The sequence below is a fragment of the Papilio xuthus genome, unplaced genomic scaffold (assembly GCF_000836235.2).
Source record: "Papilio xuthus unplaced genomic scaffold, Pxut_1.1 DF827542.1, whole genome shotgun sequence".
Taxonomy (NCBI): Eukaryota; Metazoa; Arthropoda; class Insecta; order Lepidoptera; family Papilionidae; genus Papilio; species Papilio xuthus.
In genome coordinates this window covers 5,227,051-5,248,928 of record NW_013531107.1, presented here as the reverse complement: position 1 = coordinate 5,248,928, position 21,878 = coordinate 5,227,051, and the positions used below count along the sequence as shown (strand labels likewise).

General features: G+C 31.4%; 2 protein-coding genes across 3 annotated transcripts; one reads left to right on the top strand and one right to left on the bottom strand.

Annotated features, from left to right (window-relative positions):
• Positions 1–3,962: 3,962 nt before the first annotated feature.
• On the bottom strand, positions 3,963–11,314 carry RhoGDI (rho GDP-dissociation inhibitor). 2 transcript variants are annotated; one of them, XM_013314082.1, is made up of 5 exons: positions 11,165–11,314; positions 10,287–10,489; positions 8,313–8,422; positions 6,111–6,225; positions 3,963–5,041 (listed from the first exon to the last, which is right to left on the bottom strand). In XM_013314082.1, exons 2-5 carry the CDS (start codon positions 10,477–10,479, stop codon positions 4,842–4,844), a joined length of 618 nt encoding a protein of 205 aa, XP_013169536.1. In that variant the 5' UTR covers positions 10,480–10,489; positions 11,165–11,314; the 3' UTR covers positions 3,963–4,841. The 2 variants fall into 2 exon arrangements, with proteins under 2 accessions (XP_013169536.1, XP_013169537.1); XM_013314083.1 differs by lacking the exon at positions 11,165–11,314 and adding an exon at positions 10,887–11,045.
• Positions 11,315–11,663: 349 nt separating this feature from the next.
• Positions 11,664–12,353, top strand: LOC106118900 (oxidoreductase-like domain-containing protein 1). Its single transcript, XM_013313663.1, has 3 exons — positions 11,664–11,702; positions 11,769–11,894; positions 12,114–12,353. The coding sequence occupies exons 1-3, from the start codon at positions 11,697–11,699 to the stop codon at positions 12,312–12,314; spliced, it is 333 nt and encodes a 110-aa protein (XP_013169117.1). The 5' UTR covers positions 11,664–11,696; the 3' UTR covers positions 12,315–12,353.
• The last annotated feature ends 9,525 nt before the right edge of the window (positions 12,354–21,878 follow it).

Sequence of the window (21,878 nt, the reverse complement as noted above, 5' to 3'; positions counted from 1 at the left end):
TCAGAAACCAACGATAAGCTAATAATAACAAATAATACAATATTTGAATAAATAAGCTTTATTTTTGGCCAAACTATTACACTGAATAAAACTTTACACAACTATTGTAATCATATCCTATTACTGTTCGTAACAAATACAATCAAATCGAATATAGCAAGAAATAAACGCTAAAGAGAAAAAAGTTATCCTATGACAATCGAAAATGAACTCTAATATTAATATGAATATAATCTAATTTACTATATAAGCTCAAATATATAGAAATTCTATACAAAAGAACTGAACATATTGGGTTTTTACCTACGTGTGAAAGTCAACCAATTGGTATACACGAAACGCAGTGTATTCTAACGTAATTGGTTAAAGCAAATCTCGCGAATACAGAAAATACAATCGTAAATGTATACAACATTACTCTACTATAGTATTTTATTATAAGAATTACCTTTTTTGGTACAGTCAGCGCAACAATTTTTTATTTAGAAATACATGTTCAAAAGAGTAAAACGATGTAAGAAAGTTTTTGAATATTAATAAAAAGAAAATATTTTCTTAATATTAAAGTTACAGATAAACAGATTATTATTTTAGATAGAATAATTTTTAATAAGAAAATTGTTTACTATTATAAAATTGGTAAACTCTAACCTCAAAATGTTCATGTCAAACAACGCTGACTGTACCGGTAAGTTCAATACATTAGTGTAAATTACACACACTGACCTTTATAAATGGACTGGCTACAAGACGTTGTATTTTGTGCCCATTTGATTTTCACCATTGCTATTGGCAATTGTTACTGTGGTGTGAAAGTAATATAGAAAAAAATAACTGTCACATCAACAGGCGCGTTTAAATCGGAACGAAGCAAAAGCTGTCATTTCCAAGCAAATCGCCTATCCATTTATAAAGATCAGTGCTTACATTTAATTTGTGAGCCGTCCGATACCGGCGTAGAGCACCTGCGATACACCGAAGCACCTTAATACCTTCAACACGCCAAGCACAAGCTTCTTAGCCCTAAACCATGTAACAAATCAAGACCTAAATTTTAAACAAAATTTTACTTAAAATGACAGCCATCACACTATTTTATAGATAGAATATTCTAAAGACAAAGTTAGTCTATAGTGTAAATTGAACAGATATTGGCCACCGAAATTATTTTTTAAATTTTAACGTAAATTATGATCTGGGGGCCTAGCACGAATATTTGTGAGGTCACTTTCGTAACGTTATCGACATAATTGGTATTAGAGTTTGTACAGCGCTCCTACTAGGTGTGCACCAACAAATCTCATAAAAATATTATCGATATCGTTACGAATACGTTCACCTGTCACTCTGTACCATTTATAACTAATATTTAAGTCTTAATTCGTTACATACTATACCCATACGGCCTTAATATGAAGGGTCAATGTACTTTGCACTCTTATCATCTAACATCAATGTTTACATAATACTTTATTTATTGCCAACCATTACATACACTGGCACTATTGATTACAAGCTAAATGTGAATTTAAAAAATATAATTTCAATGCAATTTATTAATACTTATCAGTATTTATAAAAAAACGGTAGAAAATTTATGAAATATACATCTACCTATCGTGCTGCTGGTACACAGATTTATCTCGACTCAATTGAGATTTTAGGAAACATTGGTTATGTAAAGTGAAAATGTTCTCAAAAATAAATTGCGATATATAGATGTTATTTATATATAAGTGTTCAATGGAAGCCATGTAAGTTATCACATGTTAATGAGACAGTTTTGTCCAGGTTACTTTAACCTGAATTAAACATGATTGTGCGATGAAAGTGATAAAAGAATATTTACCGACTGAAGGGACATTTAAAGAGTTTTTAAATAACCATTAAAACCTTACACGTACTGCCTCAAATAAATTAGAGAAGGCTGTACAATGACGACTGCAAACTACAATCCGTGGGGAAAGTCAAGTCTGGCAGACTGTCGAGTGCGTGGAGTATTCGGAGCAGTGTATAGGAGGAATTAGATTTGTTTCGTCACGCCAAGATGACGTCATTTAATCATTGATAGTTGTATCAAGTGAATGGCCTTGAAGCAACATTTTTTTTTAATATTAGCAGATTTCTTACGGAAATTTACTAATATTTCTTTTACCATTTCCAACTAAGCTGTAGGCTTGTGCTAGGATTTGGTTTACGACAATAGTCGAATAGCGGGATTCGAACTCCCGACCTCGTGATCGGAAATCCGTACCCTTAACCATTAGGCTATCGACGCTTATCATTTAGTATTGCATTTAAGCAATTTATGTAAAAAGCTAATTTATTCTGAAGTAAATAAATGAATAGGTATTCAGTTATTACTGTAGGTTATTTACCTGGAGGTTGGACAAGGGTTAAAAAGGTGGGCGGAAAAGGAGATAAAAGTAAGGAATAAGGAGGAAGGGAAATATACAGACAGAATTTTATACAATTATATGTAAAATTTGTAAAATGTTTAATTTTAAAATTTAAATTCAATCTATTCTATTATGTAAATAGGTATTATATAAAAGTTTTTTTTTTAAATGTTTGATTCAGTAAAAAAACACTGAATGTAGAAATCATGCAATTATAGGCAAAAATTTCTAATCTGTTCCCTTCCATACTATAACAGTCATGCAAAGAGGAAGCACATAATGTTATTATGTATTGTCATTCAGTATATAAGCTTTGTTTTGCAGTTAATTTTACTTATATAGAAAAAAAACATCATAATTAATACAAATGCAATCAAATCTGCCAAAATATGCGAATTGTTTTTTTTTTCAAATATAAAAAAGAGGTTTTAATATAATAAAATGGAAAGATTTTTACGAAAAAATTGTCTGTTTAACAATTTCTTTGTTTACAAATTCCTTCATAATCCTATTAGATTTGAATCATATAAATATAGTATCAGATTATGAGAACAGTTACGTATTATTGTAGAAGTTCACTGCGACATTATTATATCGTCGTCTATTTCATTCTCTTTGACAAGAGAGAGACAACTATATTATGGCTTGTGTACTAATTGAACAATTCGGAGGAAATTGGATTTAACATTTGTTAAAAAAATCGATAGTTAAAATAAAGATTAATATATTTTTTTATTTAGGAATTTAAAATCGTGACGTAAAAATTCGTTTAAATTTAAAAAGCGTGACGTCACGCCATGGATGTCTCCATTGTCGTTGATTTTCATAGTTCAATGTTCAGTACTACAATTCAGAATTCAGTACCACAACAATATACAGAGGTAAGATTCTACTCTACACGGCGTGACGTCACTGACGCCATGACAGATAATCGGTGTTTTCGCGGGAATTCGAAATTTATTTGAAAACACGAAATAAACAATTTAATCGTATTTTTATCTTCAATAATATTGATTTAATAATAATAAAAACATTCATTGCTTTACAGAATTAAATATTATTTTTTTTTAACTTGGTACACAAGCCTATTGTCGGCAGTTAACTTCTATAATTATTGAAATGTCAGACTTTATATGCAACAAGTGAATATATAAAATCTTTATATATTCAATGTAAAAATGCAATTATTTTCGCTATATGTTTATTTTTATCTACATATATAATCAATCGTAAATCGTAATCAATCAATTGCACAGATATACAGGATGATATTTAATCACACATTGATAAACAAATTTTTGTATTTAATTTAAGACATTATATTAGTTAGAATCCTTTGGCGCGAATGGCGCGTTATCAAGTCAAGTGTCAGAATTATTAGGTGACATAAACGTCGATATTTTAATAAGGCTAGTATTACGCCAGTACACCGGCAGGTGTCGGATTTTCATTCTAATAATAAGAAATTTTGCATATATTCAAAATGTATACCATCTCTAATATGCTATTATCAATATTTCAGTTTTTTAATAAAACATACTTATTCCAATTTATATGTTTTTATTTCAATACCTTTATAGCTCGCTTTAAATCTTTAGTACTCTCGTGTCTAGTATAAATTTTAATTTAATTGATCATGCAATAATTAACACGCCGTGTGCGTTCTTTTTAAATAACACAAATTTATAAATGTGTACAAATATTTCCTTTGCATATGCGATGCGTAAAAAAATATCACCCTCTATAAGAAAGTTATGTGTAATTACATACTAGAAATGCTTTAATTCCCGGATTAGAATAAAAAAAAGGGAGTTTGATATCTAATGACTCTTATATTCTAGACAATAAGCTATTCATTCAGTCAGCAAACATCATTTAGATGGCGGAATCACAACTATTGCAAAAAATATTGCTATCTCTTTCCTTTCAAAGAGTATGAGAGGGACATCCATATGTTTTCATCAGTGTTTCAACAGACCCTACATACATTACATTTGGCAAAGAATTAATAATTTTAACTCATATTTATATTGCTTTAAAGTTCATATTTGATTGCTACAAAATGCGTGTTATAATGAACTACCAAACAAATATTACGAATGTACTATAGCGTGACTAAACATGATTGAGACTGGAATTTTTTTCCCATCAAGTTATGCACTAAATTGATTTTTAGTTGCTTTATTCGACGAAAAATATTTTTTTTAATTCATTCCTTCCTAATAAGTACAAATGTAGTAATTTCTTTCACATTTCAAGTCTCAAATTCACTTAATCGATATATTTTTTTTTAAATTGCAATCCCGCCATCTAACAAACCGAACTGGACATTACAAATTTCCATACAAAATGTACAAAACGGTATCAACAGTCAACCTGTGTAAAGCTGATTGTATCTCACCTAATGTCCAATCCTGTTTGACATCTGTTGATGACGTCGTTTTAATCTTTCCAGTCCTTTTTAATCTCGAAGCTCCACTCCCACTGAAGGTGGATGTTCTTATCATCATCGGTGAAGAGACTGTTGACGGTGTAGGAGCCGCGCGCCATCAGACCAGACGGCGCGTCCTCCGGTGGTGTGGTGTAAGACTGGATCTCGGTCTTCGGAGGATACGAACCAACCATGTGGGTCATTTTGTCCACTGGAATAGCGAAAAAAATATTATTTATCAGTAGTTTAGTGTTTTATAATATGCAAATCTTACTAATATTATAATGCAAATGTTTGTATGTATGTTTATGAGAAGATATCTCCAAAACTATTGAATAGATCTCGATAAAATTTGGAATACATGTCTACTAAACTACGAATAAATAAATTTTTGTTTTCAATTCGTACGGAGTCGCGGGCGACAGCTAGTACTCTGTAAATTATATATAAAATTTAATTACTATACCATACTATATAAATCAGTGGAACATTAAAATTAAACATTTTAAAATCAAGTATCAAGACGATTTATACTAAAACTTCAAATATTCAAACCTTTAATACTTTAATTTTAAAAACCACAAATATCAAGATTTATTCCTTTAAATATTATTTAAACCACCTTGATACTTAAGATCAAAATGCATACACATTGCATCGATGTCCGAATAGTCTCGAGTCCTTGATATGCGACAATAGACCTTAATAACATAGTACAAGTGACGACATCACCGAATATCGTCCACCTCATTGCATACAATACACGAGACATATTTATGTGCGTAGGCGCATATTTATAGCTTTGTTAATAGCACAACGAGATGTGAATATAAATTTGTACGTACCGGGCGCTGTCCAGTATTCGATGCGTGAAAGAAAAACAACTCAAGTAGTGTCATTGATAATGAGAATTAGTTATTTTAAAGGTTTAAAATCGTCTAAATTAATAGTCCAAAATAATACTAAACAACAATACAACTCTCGTATGAATCTGTGTATCACCAATTCGTTTGATATAAGCCTCATTAAGACAATCCCTAGATACACTACCTTAATATTAGTAAATCTATACTAATATTATAAAGCGGAAGAGTTTGTTTGTTTGTTTGTTTAAACGCGCTAATCTCAGGTTTTGAAAAATTCTTTTTTTGTTGCATAGTCCATTTATAGAGGAAGGCTTCAAGCTATATAACATTACGCTGCGACTAATAGTTTATTTTTAATTCCACGCGGACGGAGTCGCGGGCGACAGCTAGATTACTAAGATTTATGATATTTACCGGGCATTCCCATACGGTAGGTCTTCTGCACGTACTTAAGGCCGTGTACGATCTCTCGCTGGACAATAAAATCGATCCTTATCCGATACTGCACACCCTCTTTGATAACAAACACCTGAAAATAAAATACAAATAAATTATTTATTTAAAAAAAACTGTGGATTTCTCTAGAATACTCATTTAAAAACCCTCAAAGTTTAATTCACTTAATGTTGGTTTCTGAAACGAATATCCCCTTCTTAAACGTATTGTTAACTCTGTTTTGGTCAAAGATAATGACAAAGATGACGATATATTTTATACAGATATTTTGGTCTCAGAAACCAACGTTTAAAAATCCTTAACATAACTATACATTACGATATAAAGAAAGAAGAGACAAAAAATTTTATGTTTTTTTTTTAATTTTATTTTATATCATAGATTTAAGACATTAATATCGAATGTTAGACCTTCACGGATATGAATATTGTCAATAATATAAAATATTTTAAATTTAAATATTAGAGACAAAAGATACATTTCCCTTCCCACCTCTCCTTTTACCACGTCATGACTTAACTCTTACCTGTCACGTAAATACAGTTTATTACATGACATTTATTATGTCTTTTCAAATCATTAGTTCAAGAATTAGTTTAGCTGTACAGAGGGGGAACGCTGCCAGTATCTTCGGGACCTTGCCTAAAGGGACTCCTTTTAATAACATATTTTAGTTAATTATTCGGTTTTTTTTAATATTTTATTTTATATCATAGATTTAAGACTTTATGTATTCATAGAAATAAGGATGTAAATAAATATTTTAATATTTCAAAAAAAAAAAATCATAATTACATCACAGGTACACAAAATTAACAAGAACAAGGCGTGTGCCATTCAGTAATTATTTATACCATACGTTAGTCACGAGTCTGTACACAGGATGTTATAAAAATCCGAAGCCTTTGTAATGTAAAATACGGAAAATGAAGATTCTCATTGCGAGGCCGTGAGATAGATAAAACGGATAACATGGTTTTACTCGCACATTTATTATTCGATTTAATGACAAGTATCAAGATAATTTCTACTGTTGAAACACTTGAATGCATATTTTGTCATTCCCCTCATATGTTTAAATTGAACGCTGATTAAAATATTACAAATAAACATAATTATTTTTATTTTATATATTATGCATAAAATTAGAACAAGGCTTGGAATACTATGCTTTTACGAATTGACTGTACATACAATATAGAACAATATTTTCGGATAAAAAATTTAAAAAAAAGGAGGAGAGGAGGAAACAGGAAAAATTCCTTTGAGGAAAAATGGAGCATCGAACACATGCAAATAATGTATGGATCTTATGTAATAATTTCCTAACTGACTAACACCGTATACGGTGGCAAATTGTGAAAGAATCAACTTTATTCGATTTTTATCTAGAAAATTATAAAATAAATTTACGATATTAATTAAAAAACTATACAGACGGTTCTAAAACCCAACCAAACTATATCCATAATTTTACAACATACAAAGTAATTTTTGAACATATTAGGAAAAGAACACCCTGTACATATGTGCTGGACATATGCCAAACGCAGTGAAACGCATCACATCTCGTTAATTGCGAAAGACGCGGATGGTTAGTCGAGTGACGTATGTTACAGCACCTGTCAGGAAGATCACCAGACCTGTCTACTTTGACAATTAGCCTGTCACAACAATTAACAGACTATCAATAAAAATAATTACGTTAGGCTAAGCTAAGCACATCTAGAGTATATGATAACCTCTTTGTTACATTTGACGTCTAAGCCAAGTCATTCACTTTTTTCCCCAAGTGAAACCAAAAATTAAACTTTTAATATTTTAGTAATAAATAAATTCTTACATAATACTGCCTATACATACTACTCCAAGCAACCAAAAATTATTTCCGTTCCACATGTAAATATCTTCTCAAATTAATCTGTACCCAAGGGGTTAAGGCATATCAACATACCAAAACACTGGATATAATAATACAAATGCCACTTTGCTGTATACCTTTGTATGTATGTATGTATATTACCTAACCATCTAGTACTTTAACTAAAAAATCTATTTTCTTTTACATTTAATTGTTAGGACCAAACCACACAACCAAGTCTGGCGTTTGCCTTCTAATAAGTAAAAAAGGACATATAAAAATCTACTGATGGTACATACCTGTTTCTTGAGGTCTGTGAGATCCCCAGAGAGGTCTAGCTCAAGGTCATCGCGCTCTGTCACACAAAGTGCTAACTTCTTCACAATCACCTTACGAGGGTCATTCGGATCTGTGGATGAATTATTAGGTTCATATTTGGATTTATTCTCTATCTTTTAATTAACATTTAATTATATATTCAATAAAAATATATTATTTAATTTGTAGAATAATGTAAAAATGGAATATTAGCCAATTATTGACTCATAATGAAAAAACTATGATTTCCACCAAGACTATTGAGTAATTCACTTTTTTTTATTTCATATCTTAAAACTACCGAAGCAATTGTGGTTCATATATGTTATTTAGTTCAAATTAACACAAATTAGATCCCTATGAATTCAAGTAATATTGACAATTTTTTTATTTATAATAGCTGTCGACCTGAATATATAAAAAAATTTCAAGGCATAAATTCCAAAAAAAAAAAGAATAAATAGTATCCTATGTCTGTCTCCATGCTCTAAACTACCGCCTCACCAATTTTCAGCTATATCGGTAAAGCCGTTCTTGAGTTATAAATTGTGTAACTAACACAACTTTCTTTTTTATATTATACTAGCAGACCCGACAGACGTTGTCCTGTCTACACGTCTTTAATTTGAATAAATTAATATGAAGTTAATATTTGATGAAAATTGTCAATCTAAACCATTCCCAGATCCCCTTGAACACACACAAAAAATTTCATCAAAATTGGTCCAGTCGTTTGAGAGAAGTTCAGTGACATACACACTCACAGAAGAATTATATATATAAAGATAAGAAGATGAAATATGTAATTATTTTGACAATCCGATTAAATCGTCAAACTCGAATAAACATTTTTAAATAAAAAAAGTACGAGTTGATGCAACACTGATAACTTATCACAAAACTTGTTATCTCTATAGATAATGTCTGATAAGAAATTTAGGAAATGTATTATACCAATATTTTGAAGGCAAGTTTTGTAAACAAAATAATGCAGTAACAAACATAAGTTAAAACTTAGTACAATTTCTGACTGGATTGTTTTTTATTTTTGAAATAAATACAAACTGTTTAATAATCAACCTATCCTGGTTTTGCTTAGCTAAATTGGAAGAATTTTAAAAAAAAGAACATAGGGTGAACGGAAACCTATAAATGATTTTATATTATAGATTTGCACATGATGAAAAAATCTAATATTAATTAAGTCTTTCCATGATTCTGAAACGATTAATTAACTAAAATTACACTAATTATAATATTGCTAATAAAACTTATTTTATCATAGAAAAATTCTAGGTATTACCACATTTATGGCATTCGTATTATTCCTAGAATAACTAAGACCACGTCCGAAGTCTATGATTACAGATTAAATATATCCGGTAGAGCAAAGTAGGTTAATGGAAAATATCCATAAATAGAATGAAATGAACTTTAACAATAGAGTATAATGATTGTGTAATTTAAGAAATGTAATGTCAGTTAAACCTGAACCTTTGTTTTTATAATTATGTTCTGTTTTTCAATATTAAATACTCAAACCACTAAAGATTAGGATGTCACTAGAATTCTAAATTTCACGGTATATGATGTTGAACATATTGTAAGAGGTCTAAGATGAAATGGATGGATTGCATGAGAGGTGACATGCCTAAATGATCCATTCAAACAAAATGCAACAAAATGCATTCACTCCAAAGCGATTATATAAGTCGAAAATTGTATAGAACTGTAGAAGTCACATGTCAGAATCTTACATTCTAAAATTTCATTATGGAATTGCTTCAGAACAAATTTACTATGACTATAGGGGATGATTCCCTACTAATAAGAAATAAATGAAATTAAGATCCATTTAGAATTTAAAACCTATATATATTAAAACGTCAATAAGGTAGGATAGAGCCACAAATTATAATGTTTTTTTTTTATTGAATATTCCTCATAAAACTTACCAACTATAACTGTTCCTGCTTGCGCCTGTCCTAATAATGCTTCCTTGTACTTTCTCAATGATTCATCTTCTTGATCAGCTGCTAAAATTTCCTCAATGGTCTTTTCTGGTGGTGGCCTGTATGAAGACTTGATTTCTTCCTCTTCTGTCTCTTCACCTTCAGGAGTGCGTGCTACTTCGGGTTCACCAGACATGTTAGGAATTCTAAAAAAGAATGACTAAGTAAGAACTCATACTAGTTTTAGTGGGATAAATAAATAAAAAATATAAATAACCTATGTTGCTTTATATTAAACCTCTCTTTTGTTATTTGGAATCAAGTTCAATAATAGATGTGTGAAAAAGGAATTTGGTTTAACATTCGTAATATTTTCTCTTTATATGTTAAAACAACATCAGTAATTTTGATTGTGAATAATATTGAATTTGTTAAGTATTTTAAGTTAGTTTAATTTTTAGTAATATGCTTTATTATTTGGGCTTATTGCCATGGTACTTAAATATGAGATAAGATTATTTTCAAACAGGTTTCTACTTTTAATTTTCAATCAACTATTGTGACATTAGTATGACTAATAGTGATCAATAAGGAATACATTACTATCAGCGCTGATCTGTGGTTACCGCAAACGTGGTGATACAAGGAACCGCCCTTTCAGATTCTAATATTAATATTCTTGTAACAATTTAATTGAAATAATGTTTTATTTGCATTAGTCTATGAGGCGTTAGGATATTTATATCTATACGAGTGCAGCGACACTGACGCATGCTCCACCGGTTCTCTGTCTCAATAACATTTTAATCGGCATCGTCATTTAGAGCTAGCGATGCAGGAGTCCTCCACTCATTGACAAAAAATAAACAAATAAAACTCACGTTATATTGAAGTTAGTGCACCAATAATAGCAGTAATAACTGCAATTAAACAATAGCACAAAAAAATTAATAAACGTAAAAACTAATAATTTCTAAAATCTATAGGACATAGGACTATAGATCAAAAATGACTGACGGACGAAATGCTTCCGGTTGGCGACATCTACAAAACTCTATATGCTGATATTAGCAATGGTACAGAAATACATAGTTAATAATTATTTCAAAGAAAACAGCGGTATTTCTTCAATTACAATTTTAATGTCGTATGAAAACATTTCAGTACACTTTTGTTTTATTCTTCGAGGAAATAATTTTTTTTGTGAAAAACATTTAGTCTGCATCGTGTTTTTTCGTGCTAATTGACGTCAAACGTCCTTTATTGTCAGTTGTCAATGTCAATAACTGTCAAAAATATTGTAATAAACAATATCTTTGAACAATTTTTCTTGTATATATATTATATTATATTATTATTATTACAGTTAATGATATAAAATGATAAAATAATTACTATTAAACTTAAAACACTATGCTTGTAAGTATGCTTTTACATCTTAAACCTACTTTTGAAATATTTATATGTAGGAATGTTAATTTTCAGAAATTACGACTGCGAAGTTTTATGCCAATGTTATGGAGACACCAAAGATATAATTTTATGTGCACAAATGAATCCCAAGTAACTGAAGATGAAAAAGAAATTGAAATTAAAAGAATCAAAGAGAATGTGAGTATGTATGTTCAGGAAAATCAACCACCAATCATATTAATTCTTTATTCAATTGTACAGTAATGTCTCTTTTTACTTGATAAAACATCTGAAATGTTGATGAACTTCATTGTTAAATAACCACTACTAAACCACTGAACTTTACAACATACGACTCCTACATGCACACATTTTTTTTTTAATCTGTACATAGCAACAAGCACATTTTTTTATCAGGCATCATTAGATGAACCACCCACCGCTTGCTGCCAGTCAGGATGTGCCAACTGTGTGTTTATTGTCTGGGCAGAAGCTTTGACTTCAAAAATGGAAAATGCAGGACCAGAGATTATTGAGAAGATAATGAATAATGTGGATGATCCATCTATGAAAGCTTATTTAGAAATGGAATTAAGAATAAGAGGATTGAAGAAATGAAGACATTAATGTTTTGATTACATATTTATCATTTATAGAGTCTATTGATTTATTATTCTTAAAAAAAAAACAAATATTTATTATGCCTGTAAAGATCTCGATAGTTATCTTTATGGTATAAAAAAAATATGAAGAACATTAGTGTAAATATGTAAATAGTTATAGACTTAATAAAACAATCTTTAAAATTATTCTAAAATTATTATTTTAAATTATATTAATATCCCAAGAAAAAGTTACCCTAGTTTTTTTCATATTGAATAAGTCAGTTCTTGATAACGCACTTGATGTTAAGTGATGATATGGTCAAACAATTGTACGCCCAAGAGCAGTAAATGCCTTAGTAGTTGCCTCAAGTTATTGCTTTTGTTAGTAATGGGGTGAAGAAACATTGTAGCGCGTCTCGCCGCCTTTATTGCGTACCTAGAAACATGTCAACGCATCTCAAAAAATTTTGAATATTAAGGTTATATAAAATTACGATGTTTGATGGTTTACAACAAATACTTTCGTGATACAAATTTACACGAACGAAATTTATTTGATACGACCTTGTAAAGGTCGATTTCGGTAATATATTACGGTCAGCGTGCGATATAAAGAAGAAAAAATGTTTTAATTAAATCACAAAATGGCCTCCCGGATGCAATAAATCTTCACCAATCTTATTTATGTTTGGTTTTATTGAAATATTGCTAAAGGTATAAACAAACTCGTCGATATTTCAATGGTTAAAAGTCCTTTTTGCGCTGTCCACTTAGTAAGCGCAGTCTTTTAAGTGCTGGATTCGCGCCCACTCAAGGGTACCTATACTAACTAGAAAGCAACGACAAAAGTAAAAAAGCCAATCTACCAAATAGTCGCGATTAATTTCCCAAACCCGCCGCGTCATGGCATGGGAGAAAGCTAGAGTCGTCGTTGCATCAGCCATGCGACCACCACAGACACCATCGCGCTTCAAGGTGGAGTCCACGTCGTCGATTCCCACGGACCACCCTTGTTTTCCTCTTAGTTTCACCGTGGGAAAATATACTACGGCAAGGAGGGGGATGTGTATGGATTCTAAAACACAAAAGAAAATAATAAGGCAATTTTGTGTGAAAAAGTAAAAAATATATTCTGTATACCGACTTTGGATCTTATGAAAATGTCAGCCCCGCCTACTTACAATATAATTACAAACTGAAAGTATCAGAAAATAAAAAAAAATGTGAAAGCAACAAAGGCTTTGTTGCTTATTTTCGTCCCTCGCCAGTCAATATTATTACGCATGAAATACAAAATTGCCCAACAATTCAGATATGAATTGAACAAGATAAAATATGAAAAACATTTTTTACCAGACAATTGCTGTAGTGTGTATATTTATTTTTGAAACACATAGACTTCGTGTTTTTATTTAACATGTTCATATTTTTGTTTATTTATTATTTATATAAATAATTAACGTCAATTTTTTTTACGTCCGTTGTTTCGTTTACTCCGTACGCTTACTCGTATTGCGGCAGTAAGACAAATTAAAATTTCGGCATCCAACCTTTTTTTTGGGTATTATATACTATTTCAGTAAATATTAAGTTTTTATATTTTCTCGTGATAATATTTCTAACTAAATGATTGTCTCCATTACAGTTAATAAAACGAAATAAATTAAGCCTGTCATATACAGAAAAATGTTTTGTAACATCTGGCTCTTCTCACGGTTTTTGTTATGTGACATTATTTCCTTTTAAAACAAATGCAGAATAAAAATTGCACATCTATTATTTTATGTCACGATCACTTTTAATATTTTCTTACCCCCTTTATTATTCTGTCAGGTTCTTTGCTTTTTTACTTATGCCAATGCGGAGAGGTTGTCTATGGATTTTGTTTCACGATTGAACAAATTAGGCCGTATCCTAATGAAATTATTTTTTCTTTTAATTTAATGTAAATTCATTCAAATTATATCGTCCACTGCGTCTTGTTATAAGAGTAAAACAAACTTCGTATCTTTTTAACATTATGATTTAATGTCCATTTTCCCAACGCGTGAAATATTTCACTTTATCAGACTTTCAGATTCCATCAAAAGTTCCTTTTATGTGTAAACTTTGTGAACATGAAGATAATCTACATATTATATTTTCATCTCCCATCATTTATTTGCTCTTAATTTTTTTTTCATGAAACAAAAAAAACCATATATACAGTGTAAATACATAGTAATAGTAGATATTTATATTTTCGTAAACAGCGAGAAATCGTAATGGAAACGAATTTGCAAGATTGGGAGCGGATGACGGGCAGAAGTGTCTGTTTTAATATTTATAGTCTGGAAGAACACATAGTCTTACTTATCAAGTTTTTTTTTTAATTCCGCGCAGACGGAGTCGCGGGCGACAGCTTAATTTATAATAAGTAACTGAATATAACCATCTCCAAAAGTGGTGTTGTCACTATACTTGTTAGGAGTACAAATGTGTCACACGGCTATGAATATCTACTTACAGAAAAGAAAGTCAAAAAAGCAACCGTATCAATTGGTTTTCTCTAATACTCATGTATCTTGGATATACCGAAAATGAAAACGACAACATAAGACTAGGGGATAAAGTTCTGTGTACGAAGAGTATTAACATGTGCCCACACCCTGGTAAACAGTGAGTCGAGAGAACCAGAAGGGGTTTAGTGGGTAGGCTCCTTGTCCCTTTAGGGATGTGGAGAGAGTCCCACATAACCGTGGCTTTCCCCGAGGCACGCGGTATGCGTAACGCATTTCCCCTCTTAAAAAAAAGGGGGACAAAGTACAAATACAAAGCGATTCCATAAAGATTTTCAAAAATATGCAACTGACAATACTTTCGATAAGTTACATGATTGTGGTGCGTCATTTATATACAATTTTGAAGTTCGCTAGCGAATCGCTTCGAAGCGAATGCACTTTGTCTAACCCAGCTTCTACGCAACACACAACAATTTGGGAGGGCTTAACCTTATTTAAAGATTATGATGTTGTTACATTTCATCGGTATGTTTTAAGATTAGATAGTAGATTGATTTTAAATGCCTATGTGGGTGTTTCAGTAAGACAAGCTTTCGTCTTTCCTCAACCGCTATAGAATGTAAAAATAAATTCCAAGATTTGGATAATTCTGAGGATTTGGGTACAATTAGGGCGACAAATAGATTATCAACGGATAAACGTGTTTCTTTTCTAAGAATAACTAAAAGAATCTTATATAGGGTGTCCGAAAAGGTTACGTACATAGAAAGGGGGATGATAGGGGTGGTCACAAGGGTCACCAGAAAAATAAAATAAAAATTCCCCTCTGGGTATTAAAAAAAATAAATGGCTTTTTTTTAAACTTAAAAATTTTACACCTTCTAAGTATAATATAGTTGTATATAAGTTTTTCTAAAAATCTTCGTAACACATAGGTCATACACGTGAATATGTTTACACGTGCAATGTCAAAACTATTCTCATTAAAATACATGCGTTGAATTCTGATACTGAAATGTGTTAACATGCATGAGACCAGTTCATATTTTCATGTAAACTAACCATTTTAAAATGTATTACTCACATTGTTTTATTTCTTATAGAAGCTGATACGGTTTGAATTTTAATAACCGAATTTAAAAAAGTTGTAAATAAAAATATCTATAAAAAATAATCTTTGAATTTCTTCAGCAGGTTGCATCAAAAGCAATTTTTTGCTCCGTTTTATAAATGTGGTTAAATTGGATTGTAAATGTTTACCCCTTTTACAAACACCGTATGCAAAAAGGTAGTTATGGAAGAATAGAAGAGGAAGGGGAAATACCATTTTGCTTTAAATCACCTCTTCTGTCCATTACTACAGCTATTTATAATGCTGGCGCATTGACCCAAAGTGGGTCTTGGCCTCGGACACAAGAGATCGCCAAAGTCCCGCACCAAAGACCTGCAGATCCAGCTCTACGGTGTCTCGCCAGCGGTACCTGGGCAGACCGATTGGTCGGCGGCCAGTATGGATCCCGAGATATGCTGCTTTGGCCTTTCGATCTTCCCCCATCCTCATGCCAGCCATGAGAGTCTCTGTCTATTAAATGACATTAATTGTTTATTCAAAGAGAATTACAATTGGAGTACGAGAGTTTCGACTGTGGAAAATAACGGTTAAATTTATCTTTTGCAAGTATTTCCTCCTAAGCTCTGTCGATTCTTAAAATAAGGTCCTCAATCACCAAGCTTGTCATTTATAAATTAATCTCTTACTCGGAAGTAAAATTTTACAAAGGGATCGGTGGATTTGTTTAAAATAACTTTTTGTTTTAACAAACATTGAGACATTTTTGGCATCCCGAAATATTTACATATTTTTTTAGTTTTTTTAAATTGAAAAACGACGCATCTGATTTACATTTCATTTTCAATTTCCGATGTTTTGCAATATAAAGTCAATTCCTGGTTGAAACGGAACATTGATAAAATTAGAAATATCGTAAGCAATAAAAGTAAGACATAAAACAATCTACATTTACTTTCAAATGGAATAATTACTTAAAATTACAAAATGGTAGAACCATAAAGGATTGATTTGATAAAATTAAAACGCAAATAGATGTTACAAGAAATCTTTTTAATTAAAAATGCTCGTTTATCTTGGATAAAAATAAGTTCGTACGCGAATTATTTTGTAAAAGTCTGGAATAGAGACTGCGACCGTGAACTGGCATCGTTTGTTTTCTTTTCCAATAAATTAAATAAAAAAAACAATCTATTTTAAATTTGGAATGGAACCGTTTGTTGATAAAAAGGATTTTATCTTGCTCTTTATGATTTTATTTACAAACTATTGTTAGAACATTGGTAATATTTTTAAGAAATAATCGAGAAAATGTATGCTACATAGGGTTTTATTTTCTTAAAAGCCTAAGGCTTTTTTATAACATTTTGACTTGCTACAAGGTCCTATTCCGTTCTTTTTATAGTACAAGGTGGTAGACGAGTGGTTTGTTTTTAAATATTTTTCTAAAATACACCGCTAATGAGCGAAATTCCACAGGACATGCCGTTAAGGACTATACGGAGGTTGTAGGAATTACAAATTAAATTCTTGATAGCAAAGTGTGCAAGGCAATACTATATTGACTTGACCTGCAAGTGTCAAGTTACGCCTAGATACTAGCAAACAAGAACGACTTGTAGTTTTGTTACACTATTATATAGCGAAAAGCTTATCTCGGTCAATAAGAGAGGCTGCTATCACGGTTATTTTAAAAAGAAACTTTTAATACTAAAAAACTTCGCTTTATAACAAAGTCACATAAAAACATGACAAGGCATCTACACTACGACAAAAATTGACACTTTTTATATTGGTAGGGTGCGTTTTTGACTAAAACTAAAGTTCCGTTTCTATATTTATGACCACAGATTTTTGTATTTAATTAACTAAAATATAATGAAAATAATATACTGAGATACTGTTCTTTTTATAGGTTAGGTTAAAAACTTAACATATTCTCTTTTATTGTGATTCAAATTATACTAAAATTATAACATACTATGAGAAAACTTTTATTTAATAATATTCATAGACGTGTAGTTTAAAGGGGAAATGAAACAAGTTTGCGCAATGTTTGTTATATGCGTTTGTCAGCAAACATATCCTGCAGATTATATTAAAATTGTGTAATTTAACTTGAAACTCTGAAGTTGTTTTCATATACTAGTGATAGCCTCTTGGTCGAAATACGTCCATAATTCATTTAAAAGAATTTAATTTTAAAAAATATGGTATTCGTATGTGTAAATTCCTCTAAAATGATACAAAGTTTTCGCTTTACGTATTAATATAATTAGTTTTTGACCGCGACTTCATCCGCGCAGTATTTTTTTTATATCATAATGTGGCAAACGAGCGAGCGGCCACCTGAAATCGTTAAACAGCGAAGTGACTGTTGCCCATAGACATACGCAATTACATATGCGTTGCCTACCTTTAATCGACGGAGGAGAGCACAGAAAGAAAATATTTTCCCTTCTCATGAATCCTCTCTTTCGAAAAGTCCAGTTCCACTTCCCATCCTTTCCTTATAAGTAAAAAAGGTGGAATGGAAAGAGGACTAAATTACTTCGGGACACACACTCATCAGACGAAACGCGGAATTGCTTCCACTTGACGTCTGTCTTCTGTGTGGTCGCGGTATTTCACCGGGCGAGCCGGGCCAATTCGTACGAAGATGTTATAGCGGGCTCTACCACAGTATTAAAAAGGTATTCGTGTATTAATTTCGCTATATGTATAAAACCTTGGCTTTGTATTTGGCAATCAATCGAACAATTGTTAATCTCATTCTTAATGAGTATATGGGTTTTTGTTAAATAAAGACTAATTGCCCGCGACATTTTCTTCCAGACTATCTTTTACATCTATGCCAAATTTCAGCTAAATTTATGAAAATTTTCTGGAGATACATTCTATTACACATCCATACATACATCCATACACACATTGATACAAACATTCGCATTTATAATACTAGTGTAAGGAAGAAAATCCGATAGTGCGCCGCTGTATCAGCGCAACAGTAGCCATATTAAAATATCAACGTTTATGTCCCCTCACTAATCATTCTGACACTTGACTTGTTAACTAGTTAGATAGATGAGCTGTACTATATTATGCATCAGTATGACTGAGGAAATAACTTTATCCCAACCTCCTCATAATTTTATTACCTTTTCATCAAGATTACGGAAGTACAGTTATTTTCCGCTCTTCTTTCCTGTCCTTGTGTCTCTCACATGAAACTATAACGGAATCGATATTGTATAGCAGCGGAATTGTTGAATTATTTATAATCAAAACCAAAGGAATATCTATGTGTACACCATATTCACAAGGCTGTACTAATCAATTTGTACTTCTTTGTATCGAAAAGTTTTTATGAAGTAAAGGAGTGTCTCTATGTTATGATGAACGAAATAATAAAGTCTTAAATCTATGATATAAAATAAAATATTTAAAAAAAACGAATAATTCACTAAAATATGTTTTTAAAAGGAGCCCCTTTAGGCAAGGTCCCGAAGATACTGGCAGCGTTCCCCCTCTTCGGTCCCCTGTGATGTCGATTAATTTTTTGGTAATGTCCTTAAAAAGTCTTAAAGCGCTAAGACCCCACGGACCAATGGTCTCGACGCCGAATGGGACAAAATGATATTCGGAGCCTAGACCCCTTTATTTGCATGCTTTTGCATTTTCAGCCGCTTCACAAGCCCTATGTTATTATATGCAGACATTCATTTCATTGATATTTCCAAAAAAAATATAATTCGTGCATATAATTTAAGTATAGTCGTAATGAAGATAAAACAACTTTTAGTATATCTGTCTGTCTATTTGTCCACAATTCCGTGTTGATTCCTGGTAATCTCCGAAACGGCTGGTGCGATTTTGTCGGGACTTTTACTGAAAAATAAGCGAAGTTTGCGGGAGAACTTAGTTTATTTTTATTCTTAGTAATGGATTCGCATATTTCATAATACAATTCTATATACAAGGACCAATTATTTTACAAAAGTCACTGCAGGTCTTTACAATTGTGGTCCGCACGTGATCGTGTAATGTCAACTGAAAATGGAATTGGATTTGTAAGGGCGGAGGGTTTGAGGGAAGGGGTTCTAACACAGTTCTACCAGTCTAATTGAATGTCGCATGATTGCTTGCTTGTTCGCTTCAAACACGTTCCAAACTATACGATACGCTCGCTATTTGTCTAAGTATAACCGTTGTAAGTTGTTAGTGTTTTACTCATTTTATAATAATTAAATTGTGAATAAATAACTAAAAGTAAATAAAAGACTTTAATACTATACTTTTAATTCTAAATAATACGAATAATAAAGGCTAAAAACATTTGGCACTACCTCAAATGTGAGAGCCATATGACGCAATTGTTTTTTTTTAATTAAAATATTAGCAGATTTTGGTAAATTTACTAATATTTCTTATACCATTCCAACTAAGCTCTCGGATATGATTTACGACAATAGTCGAATGGCGGGATTCAAACCTCCGACCTCGTGATCGGAAATCCCTATCCTTAACCATTAGGCTATTGGTACTTATAATTTATTTTAATAAAATTTTCTATAATGCTATTAAGTTAGATACGATTTTAGCAAAATATTTCATAGCACGAAAAATGCTTAAGCTATCAAAAAACAACTGCAGTTTAATAAATGAACGTCCACCAAAAATAGTATCAAACTCGCACCACGCATGAGAGAACTCAACTGAAATGCGATTACGCTCGCACGAGGTAGTGAAATCGCAATTACGACGTAACGTCCAACTCATTTCTTTTACCTCACTAAAGACGACTTTGGATACAAGTAGGAAATTCTATGAGAAAAGTGTTAAGAAAAATGAATGAAATTACTTGCAATTATATTGTACTTGCAGAAAAATTTGACAAAATTTCAACTTACTTCGTTTATATCTGCTTCTGTAGGTCGCGACACCGTCCGCGCGGAAATAAAAAAACTTAATTAGTAGCCTATGTGTTCTTCCAGATTATGTTTTACATCTATGTCAAATTTCATCGAGATCCGTTGAGCCGTTTCCCAGATACCTTCTAACAAAGATCCATACATCCATTCGCATTTATAATATTAATCATATTAATAAAATTTCACCCGTCCATTGAAAAGAAAGGGAAGTAGTACAAGCGTAATTATAACGTTCGTGTAAATCTCCTGGGATTTTTTTCTTTGCCATGTGCCAATGATTTGATGAACGAAAAAAATAAGTCTGGTTTCGATTACTAATAAAAGATTTTCAATACGTCAGATAGATAGATAAATAGATAGATAGAAAGAGAGAGAGAGATATGATTTTTTAGAATAGAACGAGAGAGATGACGCTGAAACTATTTTAAGTATATTCAATCGAGTATTTATTTCTTTTATATTGTCTTGTCTAAAAATAATAAGAAATAAAAGTTTATCTAAAATAATAAAGCAATATTTTCTAAAGCTCACAGACAACATCTTCAAGAAAAGGAGGCTTTAGGGGAGATCGATTCGCACTCAAAGAGCTTAACAAATCATTGACATCGGCTCACAGGAGGCGTGAACTAAATGAACGAGACGTAGGTACAATAGAGAGGAATTTTTCATTTGTTCGATTCGAGATTAATTTGTACTCAATAATTTAATTTACCACATTATTTATCTTTGGTAGTATCATTAGTATTTAATTATTCACTTGTTTTCAATTCGTTTTTCAATTGCTAAATTGTGAGCTAATGAACTTTACAATCATTGGGAGTTAGAACATAGCCTAGTAGGAATTGCGAGAATGTATTCGTAAAGTTATCGATAAAAATTGTATTAGATTTGTACAGCGCCTCTGGCGTAAAATACAACTAGAAAACTCATACAAATTTTCGCATACTTTGTCAATGATGTTACGAAAACGTATGTGAATATTCCTAATAGACTCCCTGTAGACGATTGTTATATTGTAGAATGAAAACAAAGACTATATTTTATTACATTTAGGAGTAGCTTCCACTGCAGAAATG

Excerpts from the sequence above, each read along its gene's own strand:
- LOC106118900 (XM_013313663.1), top strand. Across the intron at positions 11,895-12,113 it reads TTAAAAGAATCAAAGAGAAT|GCATCATTAGATGAACCACC; the intron begins GTGAGTATGTAT and ends TTTTTTTATCAG.
- RhoGDI (XM_013314082.1), bottom strand. The coding sequence starts at position 10,479 with ATGTCTGGTGAACCCGAAGTAGCACGCACTCCTGAAGGTGAAGAGACA. Across the intron at positions 6,226-8,312 it reads TCACAGACCTCAAGAAACAG|GTGTTTGTTATCAAAGAGGG; the intron begins GTATGTACCATC and ends TTTTATTTTCAG. Across the intron at positions 5,042-6,110 it reads CTACCGTATGGGAATGCCCG|TGGACAAAATGACCCACATG; the intron begins GTAAATATCATA and ends TCGCTATTCCAG.